The sequence below is a fragment of the Garra rufa genome, chromosome 5, assembly GCF_049309525.1.
Source record: "Garra rufa chromosome 5, GarRuf1.0, whole genome shotgun sequence".
Lineage (NCBI taxonomy): Eukaryota > Metazoa > Chordata > Actinopteri > Cypriniformes > Cyprinidae > Garra > Garra rufa.
Window position 1 is genome coordinate 24,267,550 of NC_133365.1, and position 16,558 is coordinate 24,284,107.

Consider the following 16,558-nt stretch of genomic DNA (forward strand, 5'->3'; position numbering starts at 1 on the left):
TTTACAGCAGCTTGTATATAATGATAACAAGATTTGACCTCTGAAGCCAAAAGTGTCTACAATACTTCTGACCATGGGCTACAGTCGTGGCTTTTGAAAAAGAGCAAAAATAAATGACGAGGGAATGGTAAAAGTTTCCAAGACAGTTTGAATGTGTCCTTCATATAACAAAAATTAAAAATTGAAATCTGTTACTTTAATAAAAACCAACCCCAGTACATAAAAGTGCCAGATGTAGACAAATCACCCTAAAACAGTGTCATTAATCAATAGGCCAGCATACACACTGCAGCTAAATTTATTTGTCACTTCCCCTGTTAATGCTTAATCTTGTTCTGTGTAAACAGTTTAGTACTTTACGGCAATGACTACTGCATTTATAAAATAATTTAACAGACAAAAATTAAGGTATAATTACATGCTGTGTGTATGGATAGTTGTTAATGACATATTAAACGAGAGATGTGCCTCTCATCTGTGTTTGCAGTGCAAGAAAATCACAGGTAAAGTGGTATGAGTCGTGCCTATTCGTACATTATGACAAAATTCTTTCTCTCTCCATATATCGCAACCCTATATATCCTGTAAACGTGGGCAGACCTGACTCATACCTACATTCCTGTGAGCCAATAACTGTTATGCTGCAAAAGAATGTGTGCTCTACGGCTCTGACATTTGTCAAACCAGAAAATTAAAAAAGTCCTGTTTTATCATGCATAATGTGTCCTTATACAATTCACACCGTCACTGATTTCCTTCCATCGTCCTATTTGCCATTATAACACATTCCGACCCCCAAGGAGAGTCAAGTTTAGCTTATCAAGGAGAGAAAAGGGTATTTTGTTTGAATGCAAGACAAAGGAGGGGATGATACTTGACAACTTGATGACAACTTGTGTGCCTCTTTGATAATCTTCACTATGTTTGGCTTGACATTGATTTGGGAGTTGCTACAAAAAAATAGATCTTTAATAGAGAAGCCACAGGAAATTTTGTGACATAACTACATATTCATTTGTATGGTCTCCTCCAACAGTTGCAGAAGTTGCCATCTTGTTCTTAAGTTAGATGATCTTTGAATATTTACCTCAGGTTACTTAGGAGCCAATATAAGACCAAAACAGCAAAATCCTTCATTCAGGATGGTACCAAACTAGAGGGCATGTATCAGCCCTCATTCCTGCTTGCCATGAACTGCATGATTGTCCAGTATGGCAAACAGGGTTTTGGTTAGCTTGCCTGTTCTGTCCGTAACCTGTGGTGGACCAGTGTCTTTGGGCAGACGTGAAGGTGGTTTTCTGAAGTCCCCAGTCTTTTGGTTTTGGATCTAACCAACATTGACCCCAAGACCGACCTGTAACTTGTCTGCTCTGTGGTTAACAAAGGCACCCATGATCAATGTGGCAGGAAGAGGGTAAAGCCGCTTTTCCAGAACCCCACCAATGATACAGCGGCTGTCCAACATTCCTAAAAAAAACATTAAAATGATTTATTTAAATATTAATCATAAATCAAAGCATTCTGTTTACACAATAGGCATTTAAAAAACTCAAATAAAAATCAATAATAGACTAAAGAGTTTTTTTTTTAAAGAATATTCTTATTCAGCAAGGAAGCATTCAACTGCTCAGTAAAGTCAGAAATTTTTTTTTTTACTGTCAGACTGTTTATATTGTGTTTTTATTCAAACTATGCATCCCTAATTATGAGACTGCTTTCAAAAACACAAAAAAATCTTTTGTACTATTGCAAAACAATCTCATGGTAAATTCATGGAAAGTCTTATTATTTTGTTTACAATTTGTGTCATTCTGTGGGTTTAAACAAGGTCAAAGGTGTTAAATGGAGCTGCGTGTAGTAACACTTACAGCAGAATGGAAACAGCTCAGAGCAGAATGCAAACTAGACAAGTATTTTTGAAAAAGCATATGCAAAGGGTGAAATATCTAAAGAAATTTGTTAATAAAAGGTCTGCTATTTTAAGCCAAGTCATTTGTCTATGTAGATTATAATGGGATGTTTACTTCCTGAATGCTACTGTTCATATTTGGAAGTATGAAAAACAAAACACAAATTTGAGCATGAGTATTTGAGTAAATGGTTAAAATGGGTTTCAAAATAAAGGGTTAAAAATATTTCACAATTTTACTGCTTTTGCTGTATTTTGGATCAAATTAATGCAGGCTTGGTGAGCAGATGAGACTTCTTTAAAAAACATTAAAATTGTTACTGTTCAAAAACTTTTGACTGATAGTGTACTTAAAATGAGGTAACAAATGAGTAAATTGTGATCACAATGTACTTAAAACGTGACAAATGAAAAAAAATTCTCAGTTTCAGTGTTGGAGTAGTTACTGAAATCTGTGATATACTGCACAGTAAGTATATCTGGCCTCCTTACCTCTGAAGACCATTTTAGCTTCAGGAAGTTCCATCTGGTAACCAAAAGAAAAGGTCGTTTCCTGGGTCCTAGTGCTCGCCTCAAATTCCACTCCCACCTGAATCTGCAGAGATGAATTACAGACTACAGCTTTACGAAACTATTACTGTGAAACATTGCCATATCCTTCAACACCACCAACCTGTTTGTTGGCCCTGTGGTAGTAGCTGGCATGTGCACCACCTTTACCAGCATTCAGTGTTGCAACCCAATTTGGCCCTAGGACAGAAAAGATACAACATTTGAGTTGTTAAGTTCCTTTGAGAAACAGCAGAACATTGTTCAAAAAAAGTTACACTGAAAAATAGGACAACTTATACAGGTGTACGACAAATAGATCACCACTCTAACCTGAGTACTGGCCTGCCAGAGTCAGAATGCCCCCTTCTTCTGCTCGACCTCGATGGTACACCAGCTCTCCCCCCAGAACCAGCTGTGGGGATACGCTTTGAAGAAAGTGTGCAACCATGATGACTGTCACAAAGAAAAATAAATGCACAAACAGATAACAACATTAAATGTGCAGTATGTGTTATTGACTGCTAGCGGTTGAACTGCAGTGCAAATTCAAAATATTGGAAAGCGTTGTTTCTCCCGCCCCCTCCTCTTCAAACCCTCTTGCGCCTTGCCAGATTGAGGAGAAACAACAGGAGTCAAGTCTTGCACTGTAAGTCGATTTATCTGCATTTTAATATGGTCATAAACTTTTTAATTGGATACCAAGGCATTTTAAATTGGGTAGAGTCTGTGAACTTTTCCACTCTTCCATGGCTGCAATACGCTGTATTTTACTCTAACTGGCAACCCGGGTTTCAAAAACTGTTGGGTAAACTGGCAGTGGGTGAAATCACTCCAACAAAAACAAACATTCTGACACATTTCAAAGTAGAATAACTGACTGTAGTGTTGTTTTTGTCAGGGAAACAAGTACAGTTGAAGTCAAAAGTTTACATACACCTTGCAGAATCTTCAAAATGTCATTTATTTTTTACCAAAATAAGAGGGATTATACAAAATGCATGTTTTTTTTTTTTTTTTTAGTACTGACCTGAATAAGATATTCAGTGTACATATAGTCCACAAGAGAAAATAATACTTGAATTTATAAAAAGACCCTGTTTTACATACACTTGAATCTTGTTACCTGAATGATCCACATCTGCGGTTTTTTTTTTTAGTGATACTTGTTTATGAGTCCCTTGTTTGTCCTGAACAGTTAAACTGCCCCCTGTTCTTCATTTTTGTGTATTTAAACCCTTTCCAACAATGACTGTATGATTTTGAGATCCATCTTTTCACACTGAGGACAACGGAGGGACTCATATGCAACTATTACAGAAGGTTCAAACGCTCACTGATGCTCCAGAAGGAAAAACAATGCATTAAGAGCCAGGGGTGTAAACTTTTTAATGGAATGAGGATGTGTACGTTGTTCTTATTTTGCCTGAATATAATATTTGTTTCATTTAGTACTGCCTATCAGAAGCTACTGAAGATACTTACATGTTCCTCAGAAGACAAAATAAGTTACATTTACCCTGATATTCAAATGCAAAAAGTTTCACCCCACTCTTAATGCATTGTGTTTGAATGTTTGAATGTTTTGTAATTGTCCCTCAGTTGTCCTCAGTGTGAAAAGATGGATCTCAAAATCATCAAATACACTAAAATGCTCAAAAACCAAAGAATTTGTGGGAATTGATGGATTTTTTTGAAGACAGAAAAGGAACAAACAAGGACAAACAAGGAACTCATAAACAAACAAAAAAACAGCTGTGGATCATTCATGTAACACAGTATTAAGAATCAAGTGTATGTAAACTTTTGAACAGGGTCATTTTTATAAATTCAACTATTATTATTTAAATTCAGCATAACACTCTAACACACTCAAAACACCTTAACAGCTGCATATCAACACATATCAACAATTAATGACAGAATTTTAATTTTTGGGTGAACTACCCCTTCAAACATTTTTTTTAACAGAAAACGTGTGACTTATAGAATTTAAAATGAATGCAGTGCCACTCAAGAGGTTTTAAAAATAATAACTTGCAGCCCTAATAATGTGCAGACAGAACAATTAATCGTAATGACGTGCAAATGGAACCACAGAAAAACCTGTTCTGCCTGGAAGCCATTGCTCTGTTGTAGCTAATGCACATTCCTGTGTGTGACATCCATAAATCAGTATGTCTTGTGTTTTAATGAGGGACTCACACGATCATACCTGATTCCCTCAGAATGTCAGGGTTGGCCATAGTAACCGCTGCTGTGAAGTCACTACCTCTATACTCTGTCTCAAACTGCCACGTGACGAACTGTGCCTGTTGAGTCTGTTAAAGAATAAGCAGTCAGTCCACATTATGTTCAAAAGTAATTAGTTAAAACTAAAGTGATATTGCATTACACTGCTACTCACCTGAAATACTGCTTTAGCTCTTATTTTCTCACTCAGATGAAACAGAGAGTGTGCATTTAAGCTGCCAGATGAGTCCATTTCCCCAATAAGCATGGGTGAGCCCTATATATACAGAACATCATCGGAATGTACGAGGGAGAAATTCATCATATTAAGCTTATCTAATAATACATCTATACCCAAAACTTCAAGTAAGTGTCTATTATTTAAACCCGTTGATGACTGCTCATTTTGATTTGTTTGCCTGCACTGCTTTTGCAATGTGTTCCAGAAACCCAGTAGCCTGTATTGCAGGTTTTCAGTATTCAGTTTAATTCAATTCAACATAACATGCAGTAGGAGTCATAAGCTAAAATTAACTGATGATTAGGATTAGGATTCTGTTAAATAAAGTTACCCAACTCATTTTTTTTACAATTTTGTTTAAAAAAGTCTCCAACATTCAAGTTATCCAGTAATAGGGCATGCTTCCAGAACAACACCCTTTGTTACTTCAAAAACATAGTCCTGTTAAACAATCACAGGCAAAATATTGACACATTTCTTATTTATTAATTCATTAGTTTGGTAAGTACAGTTGAGGTCGAACATACGCCTTGCAGAATCTTCAAAATGTTAATTTTTTTTATCAAAATAAGAGGGATCATTGAAAATGCATGTTATTTTTTATTTAGTACCTTAATATGATATTTCACATAAAGGATGTTTACATATAGTCCACAAGAGAAAATATTAGTTGAATTTAGAAAAATTACCCTGTTCAAAAGTTTACATACTCTTGCTGCTTAATACAGTTTTTTTTGTTTAGTGATAGTTGTTAATCAGTCCCTTGTTTGTCCTGAACAAAATCCTTCAGGTCGCACAAATCTTTTGGTTTTTTTCAGCATTTTTGTGTATTTTAACTTTTTCCAACAATGACTGTATGATTTTGAGATCCATTTTTTTCACACTGAGAACAACTGAGGGACTCATATGCAACTATTACAGAAGGTTCAAGCGCTCACTAATGCTTCAGAAGGAAACATAATGCATTAAGAAAACTTTTTGAATTTGAAGATCAGGGAAATTTTTACTTATTTTATTTTCTGGGAAACATGTAAGTATCTTCTGTAGCTTCTAAAGGGGAGTACTAAATTAACTAAAAATACGATATTTAGGCAAAATAAGAAAAATGTACAAATCTTTATTTGGTTCAAAAGTTTACACCCCTGGCTCCTAATGCATTGTTTTTCCTTCTGAAGCATCAGTGAGTGTTTGAACCTTCTTTAATAGTTGCATATGAGTCCCTCAGTTGTCCTCAGTGTGAAAAGATGGATCTCAAAATCACACAGCCAATGTTGGAAAGGGTTGAAATACACAACAATGCTAAAAAAATAAGAATTTGTGGGACCTGAAGAATTTTTCTGAAGAACAGGGGGCAGTTTAACTGTTCAGGACAAACAATGGACTCATGAACGACTATTACTAAACAAACAACAACAACAACAACAACAACAACAAACAGCTGTGGATCATTCAGGTAACAACACAGTATTATGAATCAAGCATATGTAAACTTGAGTGGGGTCATTTTTATAAATGCAATTATTATTTTCTCTTGTGGACTATATGTAAACATCTTTTATGTGAAGATCTTCTTCAGGTCAGCACTAAATAAAAATAACATGCATTTTCTATGATCCCTCTTATTTTGGTAAAATAATTAACATATTGCAGATTCTGCATGGTGTATGTAAACTTTTGACCTCCACTGTATACTATCATATGTCTACTCTACTATTCAAAAGTTTGTGCTTTTTTAAAAATAAATTGTTACGTTTTTATAACAGCTGTTAATTGCTAACAAAAATGTTTCTTGAGCAGCAAATCAGCATATTAGAATGATTTCTGAAGGAAATCATGTGACACTGAAGACTGGAGTAATGATGCTGAAAATTCATCGTTGCCATCACAGTAATAAATTTCATTTTAAAAGATATTCAAATACAAAACAGTTAGTTTAAATTGTAATAATATTTCAATCTAAGGCTATACCATAAGTGCTGAATTTCTCAGTGCAACAGCAACTTAAATACACAAACTAGTAATGTAATGTAATTTCCTTAACATAACAAAGATACAACAAACAACAAACAATAATTTTTGATAGCCCTAATGCCACAGAAATCCACAGGAACAAATGAAATAATCTATCCTCTAATCCATTCTTACCGTTTCTTTGCTGTCAGTGTCTGATTGTAGATGCTCAGCATGAAAGCGAAAACTGGACGGAGCAACAGCACTGAGGTGAAATGTGTGACTGACCTGAGGTGAGAATTAAACCACAAAAGCATCCATTAGTCCTTTGTGAAAAAAATACAATGCACTTAAAATAAGTGATACTGTTCTAAACAGTGTCATAACTTTATGAATGAACAAACCTTGAAAAAACTGCTGAGGGTCTTATTTATCACCAGTTTTACACCTTCAATCTGCTGTGGAAATACATCTAGATACACAAACAGTTAAAATGGCATCTAACAGATCTCTTGTCTCACTTAAAACGTGCATATTTTTGTAGAGTGGATACAAAATCAACAGAGACCTTTACAGTTGCGGTGCAGGCCATCAAAGCTTCCTGGGTTAGGTAGCCTACCATCTCTCCTATCCCACCGTGACAAGGGTCTATCTTGTGGAAAAGGGGAGTTTTGGCGCCCTGGGCGGGTTGACAAAGCCAGGACACTGCCCATGGGAACCCACAAGACAAATGAGAGGACCACACACTTTCAACCTGATGTGCTGAACTGTGGGAGACAACAGCATGCTCATGTAATAATAATAATACACAACATTAGCTTATGCATCCTTAAATAATTTTTAAAAAGACAATATTGGCCATATGATGCACATTTTATACAAGAAAAAGGGGAAACAAAGTATATATTCTTGAACTCCGCAAGTACACAGATTAACAGTAATATTAATGAATGATCTGTACATTTATTAATGCATTTGAGCGCGTTATCATGGCTTAATAATTGCATTTGAACGATGGTCAATAATCATGCATTTGGGAATAAAGCTAGGCTTTAAAAGTCTGTCTACTTACGTTCAATAAATGTGGGCTGTGCAATTACAGTATGCAAACATTATATCCTCAAATCATACTTAAATTCAAGCTTTGTACATGCAGTGACCGCTGGAAGAGAGTAAGGTGAAAGGATGCTGAGGGATGTAATGACAACTCAACTACAGACTCTAGCGGCGGAACCAGCTGATCAGTACAGTCATTTAAAGAAGAGCAGCTATGAAACGCTTCCGTACAGAAACATACTGCAGTTCATTCGGCACATCGATGACAACACGACCGACGAATAAAATGTTTCGGAACGTTGTATTATTAGCATATGATGTTTTTTTCTGATATAATGTAAGTTAGTCTCTTTTAATAACAAACAAAACCGTAATTAACAGAGTGTGACGTCACATGGCACGTTTATTTGAGTTCCTCCTGTGAGTCAACTAGTGACGAGAGGTCTGAGTCAATTTCGCGACTCGGTTCTTTTGAACTGTTCATTAAATGAATCAATTCAAAAGACAGTTTTTCATTCTGTAACGTCATCGCGTGATTTTAGAACTTCCATACCATTTAATATGCAAACATATCAGGTATTATGCTTTTTGTTCACTCCAAAAGCTCTTTTCTACTATCAGCTAACTCATCGAGACGGTTCTCGGTGTAATGATTCACTGAGATAACGTTACACTAAAAAAATCCGACTCAAACGAACGATTCGCTTTGCGAATCGGACATATCCAGAGTCAACATGGCAGATGAAGCAACTAGGAAGGCAGTCTCTGAAATACCGCTTTTAAAAACAAATTCAGGGCCAAGAGACAAAGAACTGTGGGTTCAGAGACTTCGAGAAGAATATTTAGCTCTCATAAAGGTGAGTTGTAGCATTGTTTTGTAGCAGAAGTATTAGGGAGCTGCTACTATGCTAGCTGTATGAATGAATAACCATACGTGTCATAGTACTGAGTTAAAAGTGTTCAGACAGCCTGTTAGTATTGTTTATTATTAACAGTTTGCGTACTAACGTTATATATTATCTTCATATAATAAAATGTGTGGGCTTAATAAAGTAATTGTGTTTTCTTGCAGTATGTTGAAAATAACAAAGCAGCTGACAATGATTGGTTCCGTCTAGAGTCCAACAAAGAAGGCACAAGGTGCGTTTTTTTTATTGCTACTTCTTAATATTATATTTAAATTAACGTTTTAGAGTTTTATTAACATGTCTTTTCTGTGTAGGTGGTTTGGAAAATGCTGGTATATTCACGAGCTTCTCAAATATGAATTTGACATGGAATTTGATGTAAGGCATATTGAATTCACTTACATTTAACTTCATTTTCTGTTTTGTTAAAGTCTAGAGTAACTATCTTTATGCTAACGTCCAGATTCCAGTTACATATCCTGCCACAGCACCTGAAGTGGCCATTCCTGAGTTAGATGGGAAGACAGCGAAGATGTACAGGTTTGCTCAATATGTTTATAGTTTTGAATTTCACATCATAATTTAATATTTTGTTATAATGTATCATTTTTATAATGTATCCCAACTATTTGTCACAGAGGTGGAAAAATCTGCTTGACAGATCATTTCAAGCCACTGTGGGCAAGGAACGTCCCAAAGTTTGGTCTGGCTCATCTTATGGCTTTGGGAGTAAGTTATGTTACATGTCTAAAATGTCATTCGTTTGCTAAAATAATTTGTTTCTTTGACGTTATTGCATTTTATATTACTAACCCATCTCTGTTCTTTCCTAAGCTTGGACCATGGCTTGCAGTTGAGATTCCAGACCTCATTGCAAAAGGCATAATTCAACATAAAAACCAGCAAAACAGCTGAAAACAGTAGCAGCCTTTGCATTTCACTATGTCTTACTGATGCAAACACAAATTACAGTTTAAACAACAGTGGCTTGCTTTCCCTGTGGTTTCAAATTTTTTTTGCAACCTCACAGAAACTGTGTACTTCACATTCACATTTGTACATAGATCTGCTTTTTTTCTTTTTTTTTTTAAACTGTAGATCATGTTGGTTCAGTATTCGCAATGTTTATAAACAGCTGTCCCATGGAATATGTATGTTTTTTCACCAGTAAAGCTTGGTGCACAAATGTGGGACCATTTTAATTGTAAGAATTGGGTAAACCACATGAGAATTTAAAAAAATTAAGTCTAAAATATGCAAAATTATTTATTTTCTCAGCTGGAAATGTTTATTGTTAACAACTTAAAAATTATGTATTATAAAAAAATAGACAAATTAATAGTGAAATAGGTTTCCATAGGTTTCTAATTTGTAAATGTATTCAATCTAATGTGTCTTAGTGACAGAGGGTTACTGGGCCTCAGTGCAGTTGCTCCAGGGTGTTAATTAAGGCAAGATTTTGTAATTTCTAGAATTGACTATAACTCTGTAATTGAATATTATGTAAAATATCTGCTTCTTAACAACTTGTTTTTTTAAATAAATGCAATTACAGATATTATTCAGACATTTAAAAGCATTGAGGCCAATAATAATTTATTAGAATATAAGATATATTATTTGTGCAGTCAAACAGTTTGAAGATAAGAATCTGGTTAATCCATCTTTCAAGCTAAATGCTGGAAAATATTTTGTTCTTGGTGTGAACAGAACGAAATCTTAATACTTACTACAGGGTTCTTACACCTTTTCCAAAGTAAAATTCAAGCACTTTTCAAGCACTTTCAAGGTGCATTTTCAAGATTTTCCAGCACTGTGGTAAATTACATGTTCACATACATGAGTGCTTTGTTTTAAATCAGATGTTATAGTGCAATTAAAAAAACAACTGTCTGGATTGCATATAACATTGCCTAACATAAATAGCCAACATACAGTATACAAATTATATAATTTAAAATATTTGGTCACACTTTTTAGGTGGCCTTAAATATTATGTACTTACATTAAAAAATAAATATGATGTACATGTGGTCATATTGTATTGCAAAACACGTTTGCTTCTATTAAGGCGGGATATGGGTAGGGACAGGTTTGGTGGTATGGGTAGGTTTAGGGGTGGGTTAGGGTGTAAGGGATGGGTCAACAGTGGTACTTACAGAAATTAATTACAAATGTAATTACATATTACAATTACATACCTTTAAAAAAAAAAAAAAAAAAAAAAAACTAAGTACAATGTAAAAACATGTATGAAAAGTACACAAAAAGTACATTGGAACAAATAATTAATTTAAATGTAATAGTAGTTAAGGCCACCTAATGTAACGTGGGACCAAATATTTAATTCATATTATTTACAGAGTATCTGCAGTATTTTAAAAATAAAATTTAAAGGCTTTTAAAGACCTGCACAAATAAAAGTAATACTGTATGAGTGGAGTAGGGCAATGTCTATGGTAAAGTATTAGTGACTGGTATAAAATGACTGTAAATATATATGTATTTGAAAAGTTTCTAAAACTTTCTAAAACTTGAAAGTTTTTCACAAATACATTTCACATTTCAGCCTAAAAGTACTAAAAGATTGTCAAAAAGAAACTATATAATTAATAATAAAATTTAACTAGCCCAAATAAAAAAGACCATTTCTAAACATAGAAAATCAGATAGGAGTCTAAATGTCAATCAAAAATATTTTCAATTCACAAATATCAACAAATATCAAGGAATTATTATTTTTTCACTAGTTACAGTGTATCTGCATAATTTTTTAAATATAAATTTAGGCAATTTATGACCCTTTTTAAGAGCTGCACAAGTAAAATGAACACAGTATGAGTGGGTTGGACAATGGACGGTAACATATTAAGCCATAAAATGACATGATTTATAAATTAATATGTATTCAGACAGACTGTCACAAAAACAAAACATCTTATACAATGGCATTTCAGCCTTTATACCATTAAAAGGGATAAATCAAGAATATAATTGATTATATTTATTTAAAACATAAATAACACTGTCTTAATTGTTTATATTTTTAGAAAGCACATTAAAGGTCCACTGAAGTGCCTTGAAACACGCAGCGTTATTCTATGTGGTGACGTACTTTTAACTGAAACAAAAACATATCGCCCAGTCCCGCCCACTTATTTTGAATAGCCAATAGCGTTCCATTTATATCTGCTCCGGCCAGAGCCGTTGAGCTCAGTAAAGCCGCATTTGTAAGCTTATGACAGCCACAGACTAATAAATCACCCACAGATTCAATATGAAACTCTTGCTAAAACGAAATAGTGATCATAATCATGCTGAGGCTGTGTAGTTTAATACATGCCGATCGCACATATGATCTGCTCCGTGTATTGCGTCTCTGTGTAGGGGACGGGACACTACGGATTCTAGAGAGCATTTGATTGGACAGAACGTTTGATTAGAAACTGAAGTGCACGGTGATATCATCCAAATCCTTGATTCATATTGGCGGAAGTGACGAGACTGTAAGTTTTGAATGCTCATATCTTGTAAACGCAAATTTTGTCTTTGTTTTGAAGCACACTAGCTTATAGATAATCTTAAGGCTAATATATTCATACTAAAAGCCAAAAAACTTTAATTTTGATTTCAGGGGGACTTTAAGTTCTTTCACATTTACAACTCTATGTGTTTGCTGCATTAAAACATGGGTCGATTATTAGAAATAATCTGACTACAAACAGCTGAAAATTCGCAAATTCATTCTTCGTCACGAGGTGGCGCTTTAGGAGCTGAAATATTAACGGTTTCCCTAGTAACAGCTGAAAACAAAGCAGCATTTACGCTGTTTTATCAGGCATGAAATGGAAATGCCAAAGACACGTTTCTGAGGACAGTTTCTATTCGGATACATTTATATAAAGACATCCGTACGCATTTTGACTTGTAAACCATTGAAACGTGCAGGGTGCATATTTATTCAGTGACATTGCCTCATGAATATGGCATCATTGCCTTTTGAAGTTTAATCCAGCCCTATCTCGATTGACGTCTTTCCGTCCCTAACTGTAAGACCTCATAAACTTATGATTAAACCTTTTATTTTAATACGATTCAATATATTTAAAACTTATGGCCTTAAATTTGGTACAGCTAATTTGAGGAGTTTTTAAGGACCGGGACGTCGGGCTGGCGATTTTGCGAGCCCCGAGTTCTCGTTTTAAACATAATTTGTATTTCAACAACCTCACGGCAAGTTTTATCTCCCGCTCTGTTCCATCAGAGGGCGCGTATCAAAAAAGACCGGCGGATCTCACTACAGCCACACGTGCAGACTCCAGCGGAGCTGTTTGGATTACTTTTCTTTTACATTTTATAAGTCTAACAAAAAAGTAACTATTAAGTATGAAAGCAAATTAATATGAAACCGATGCAACTGCATATTCAAGCACTTTCAAGCACTTAATCCAAAATCCAAGCATTTTTCAAACCTTGAAAACACTACATTAAAATTCAAGCATTTTCAAGGAATTCAAGCACCCGTACGAACCCTGTTACTAGTTACTGATAGCAAAACAACTTTTTAAAAAAATATATGAAATATACCAAAAAGCAACTAGCCGTAGCAAGCTTTCCTACAGGTTTGAGAGGTTTTGCAAATGTAATCCTGATTACTTTTGCATATGTAATAAGATCAGAAGGAATAGCTCTATTCATATACACTAAACACTTGAATTGAATAAGATGACAGGCTGTTTTTATTGTTTGCAATACAGAAACATTTAAAACATACTTGATTGTTCGAAAAAAAATCATAGATTATTCACAGTCATACAGTTGAAGTCAAAAGTTTACATATACCTTGCAGAATCTGCAAAACGTTAATTATTTAACCAAAATAAGAGGAATAATACAAAATGCATGTTATTTTTTTGTTTAGCACTGACCCGAATACGATATTTTACATAAAAGACGTTTACATATAGTCAACAAGGAAAAATAATCTTAGAATTTATAAAAAATTGCATTAAGAGCCAGGGGTGTAAACTTTTGAACGGAATGAGGATGTGTACATTTTTCTTATTTTGCCTACATATTTTTTTTTCATTTAGTACTACACTTCAGAAGCTACAGAAGATACTCACATGTTCCCCAGAAGACAAAATTAAGTTCAATTTGCCCTTATCTTCAAATTCAAAATGTTTTCACCCCCAGCTCTTAATGCATTGTGTTTCCTTCTGGAGCATCAGTGAGAGTTTGAACCTTCTGTAGTAGTTGCATATGAGTCTCTCAGTTGCCCTCAGTGTGAAAAGATGGATCTCAGAATAATAAAGTCATTGTTGGAAAGGGTTCAAATACACAAAAATGAAGGAATTTGTGGGAGCTGAAGGATTTTTTTTTGAAGAACAGTGGGCAGTTCAGGAACTCATGAACAGTGTTAAGAATCAAGTGTATGTAAACTTTTGAAAAGAGTCATTTTTATAAATACAACTTTTATTTTTTTCTTGTGGACTATATGTAAACGTCTTTTATGTAAAATATCTTATTCAGGTCAGTACAAAATAAAAATAACAACTTGCATTTCACATGATCCTTTTTATTTTGGTAAAATAACATTTTTCAGATTCTGCAAGGTGTATGTAAACTTTTGACTTTAAATGTATGTAATTGTATTTCAATTTTAAAAGTAACATCAAATATGGTGGCACAAATCAGCACAGCAGGAAAAGAATTTGTCAGAGCATAAATGTCAAAGATAATTGTCACTGAGAACTATGAGGAAAGTACACAATCTTATACAGACGGATAAAGTAGCTGTCAGTTCAACTTCAAACATCACGCACTGACACATGCCAACAAACCAGTCCTAAAACCTGAAAAACCTCTGGAGTGATGCATCTGTCATGATTTCCCTAAAAAAGTTCCTTAACCCTAACGACTGCACTCGTGTTTAGTCAGGAGAGCGCAGATATTCTGTCCACACCCCCAGCATGGCTGTACAATATGAGCAGGCCCTATTTTCAACCTGCACACTGCACAAGTGCCGGAGGTGCTTGAATTTGATGGCCCCTTCTTTTTTTGAGCAATAAGCTGTTTGAGTTCATTTAAGATGGTTGTGTTGGGTGCAAGAGCAATATCTATGACCTCGATACGATTTGGGTCATAGACGCAGTCCTCCTCTAGACCGCTAGGCACAGATTTCATGCCACAGTTAGGAGGCACCCACGCAGTGTCATAGCCTTGATTATGCCAGGTCTTCTGTAGAGGATGGTTGTCCTTATCAATTCTTTTGACTTTTCCACAGTCAACACTCAATTTAAGCACTACTCTGTCAGTAGGTGGGGCTTTCAGAGGATAGCGCTCTGCTTTCTTCTGGTCTCGGCTCACGTAAACTCCAGCTCCCAGCATGCCATCTGCTGATTGTTGGAAGCCTGTTGTTATGATCAGGCGAGCTGTTTGCACAGAGGTGCCGTGATACATGTTGTAGAGTCTGCCTGATTTGGGTGCCTGGTCTGCCTGAAGATGACGATCCTCATCATAGTGTGCTTCCCAGCCATAAAATGGGACAGATGCCATCCTTTTTCTTAGTATCTGCTGCAGATTAAATGCAAACAATAATACACATACATTCATAATATTAATATACACTACCAGGAAATGTTTGGATCTGCTGAAACTTGTTTATATTTTACATACACTACCAGTCAAAAGTTTCTGAACAATGAGATTTTTAATGTTTTCCAAACAATTCTCTTCTGCTCAACTGTATTTATTTGATCCAAAGTACAGCAAAATCATTGTGAAATATTTTTACTATTAAAACAACTGCTTTCTATTTGAGTATATTTTATAATCTATTTTATTTCTGTGATCAAAGCTACACTTTCAGCCAAAGAGACTTCTTTAAAAACATTAAAAATCTTACTGTTCAAAAACTTTTGACTGGTAGTGTATTTTAGAATACCAGTCCTGTCATCCAAACGATGAAATACCACAAACTAAAGTAAGTGACTAAAAATGTTAAATCAAAACTATAAGCTATTCTACCTCTAAATTGAAATGAAACTGTAGTTTTCTAAAGACATTAAAAATGAATTATTTTTAATTTCAATAATTAATGCCAAACATCAAAACATTTTCAAAATGAAACACAAATTAGTAATGTTTTTCCAAATCTTTAACTGGTAATGTACTGTCAGTCCTTCAGGTGACTTTGGTTCTTTAGTTTAAACTTGACGTTTGAACTGAATTATGTGTAAACATTAACAATACTCCAGAACTTCCGGTAGTTATATATTTCGTGTAAAATTTGCCATTTAATTTTTTATCGGCATGTTGATTAAGACAGGCCTATATTATTCTAAAGGAAAAAGTTATTGACTTGAAAGAAACAAACGTACCTTAAATATTTCTTCAAAGTGAAAAAGAAATGACTCCGCGTCTAAACCTTGTTCTGTTGTTATACTGATTAGAAAGACATCCTTTCACTTTCAATTTCTTCTTAAAAACCGTCTTCCTGTTATGCTAAAGGAGTAAAAAAAGTCTATAAGATACGTTGAATTAAGGTTGTGTTTCTTAACTTCAGTAATCAAGTAATGTCAAAAATCGCAGGCTAGTTCCCCATGTTTATTTCTTTAAAGCTTTCAGTTTTTGAGTGTAAAATAATGTGATATATCAATCAAACAATGTAGACCTGCCTTCTTTCGATAGAATACACTTGATTGGCCAAAA

General features: G+C 34.7%; 3 protein-coding genes across 3 annotated transcripts; 1 reads left to right on the plus strand and 2 right to left on the minus strand.

Moving 5' to 3' along the window:
- LOC141335344 (mitochondrial import receptor subunit TOM40B) lies at positions 1–8,088 on the minus strand. Its single transcript, XM_073840768.1, has 10 exons — positions 7,954–8,088; positions 7,450–7,648; positions 7,286–7,353; positions 7,077–7,169; positions 4,866–4,967; positions 4,674–4,779; positions 2,792–2,914; positions 2,583–2,659; positions 2,402–2,504; positions 1–1,467 (listed from the first exon to the last, which is right to left on the minus strand). The coding sequence occupies exons 2-10, from the start codon at positions 7,592–7,594 to the stop codon at positions 1,328–1,330; spliced, it is 957 nt and encodes a 318-aa protein (XP_073696869.1). The 5' UTR covers positions 7,595–7,648; positions 7,954–8,088; the 3' UTR covers positions 1–1,327.
- A 549-nt stretch (positions 8,089–8,637) lies between these two features.
- ufc1 (ubiquitin-fold modifier conjugating enzyme 1) lies at positions 8,638–10,096 on the plus strand. The gene is made up of 6 exons (XM_073841140.1): positions 8,638–8,794; positions 9,010–9,077; positions 9,160–9,223; positions 9,309–9,385; positions 9,484–9,574; positions 9,680–10,096. The coding sequence occupies exons 1-6, from the start codon at positions 8,672–8,674 to the stop codon at positions 9,758–9,760; spliced, it is 504 nt and encodes a 167-aa protein (XP_073697241.1). The 5' UTR covers positions 8,638–8,671; the 3' UTR covers positions 9,761–10,096.
- A 3,465-nt stretch (positions 10,097–13,561) lies between these two features.
- On the minus strand, positions 13,562–16,474 carry gig2p (grass carp reovirus (GCRV)-induced gene 2p). Its single transcript, XM_073841061.1, has 2 exons — positions 16,228–16,474; positions 13,562–15,421 (listed from the first exon to the last, which is right to left on the minus strand). The coding sequence occupies exon 2, from the start codon at positions 15,401–15,403 to the stop codon at positions 14,759–14,761; it is 645 nt and encodes a 214-aa protein (XP_073697162.1). The 5' UTR covers positions 15,404–15,421; positions 16,228–16,474; the 3' UTR covers positions 13,562–14,758.
- Between the last annotated feature and the right edge of the window lie 84 nt (positions 16,475–16,558).

Bases quoted from the DNA above. Each gene is read 5' to 3' on its own strand.
- ufc1 (XM_073841140.1), top strand. From the start codon at position 8,672: ATGGCAGATGAAGCAACTAGGAAGGCAGTCTCTGAAATACCGCTTTTA. The intron at 8,795-9,009 runs GTGAGTTGTAGC...GTTTTCTTGCAG, and splicing joins AATATTTAGCTCTCATAAAG to TATGTTGAAAATAACAAAGC. The intron at 9,078-9,159 runs GTGCGTTTTTTT...TTTTCTGTGTAG, and splicing joins TCCAACAAAGAAGGCACAAG to GTGGTTTGGAAAATGCTGGT.
- LOC141335344 (XM_073840768.1), bottom strand. From the start codon at position 7,594: ATGGGCAGTGTCCTGGCTTTGTCAACCCGCCCAGGGCGCCAAAACTCC. The intron at 4,968-7,076 runs GTAAGAATGGAT...CTGTATATATAG, and splicing joins ACACTGACAGCAAAGAAACG to GGCTCACCCATGCTTATTGG. The intron at 2,660-2,791 runs GTTAGAGTGGTG...TTTCTGTCCTAG, and splicing joins TCTGGCAGGCCAGTACTCAG to GGCCAAATTGGGTTGCAACA.
- gig2p (XM_073841061.1), bottom strand. From the start codon at position 15,403: ATGGCATCTGTCCCATTTTATGGCTGGGAAGCACACTATGATGAGGAT.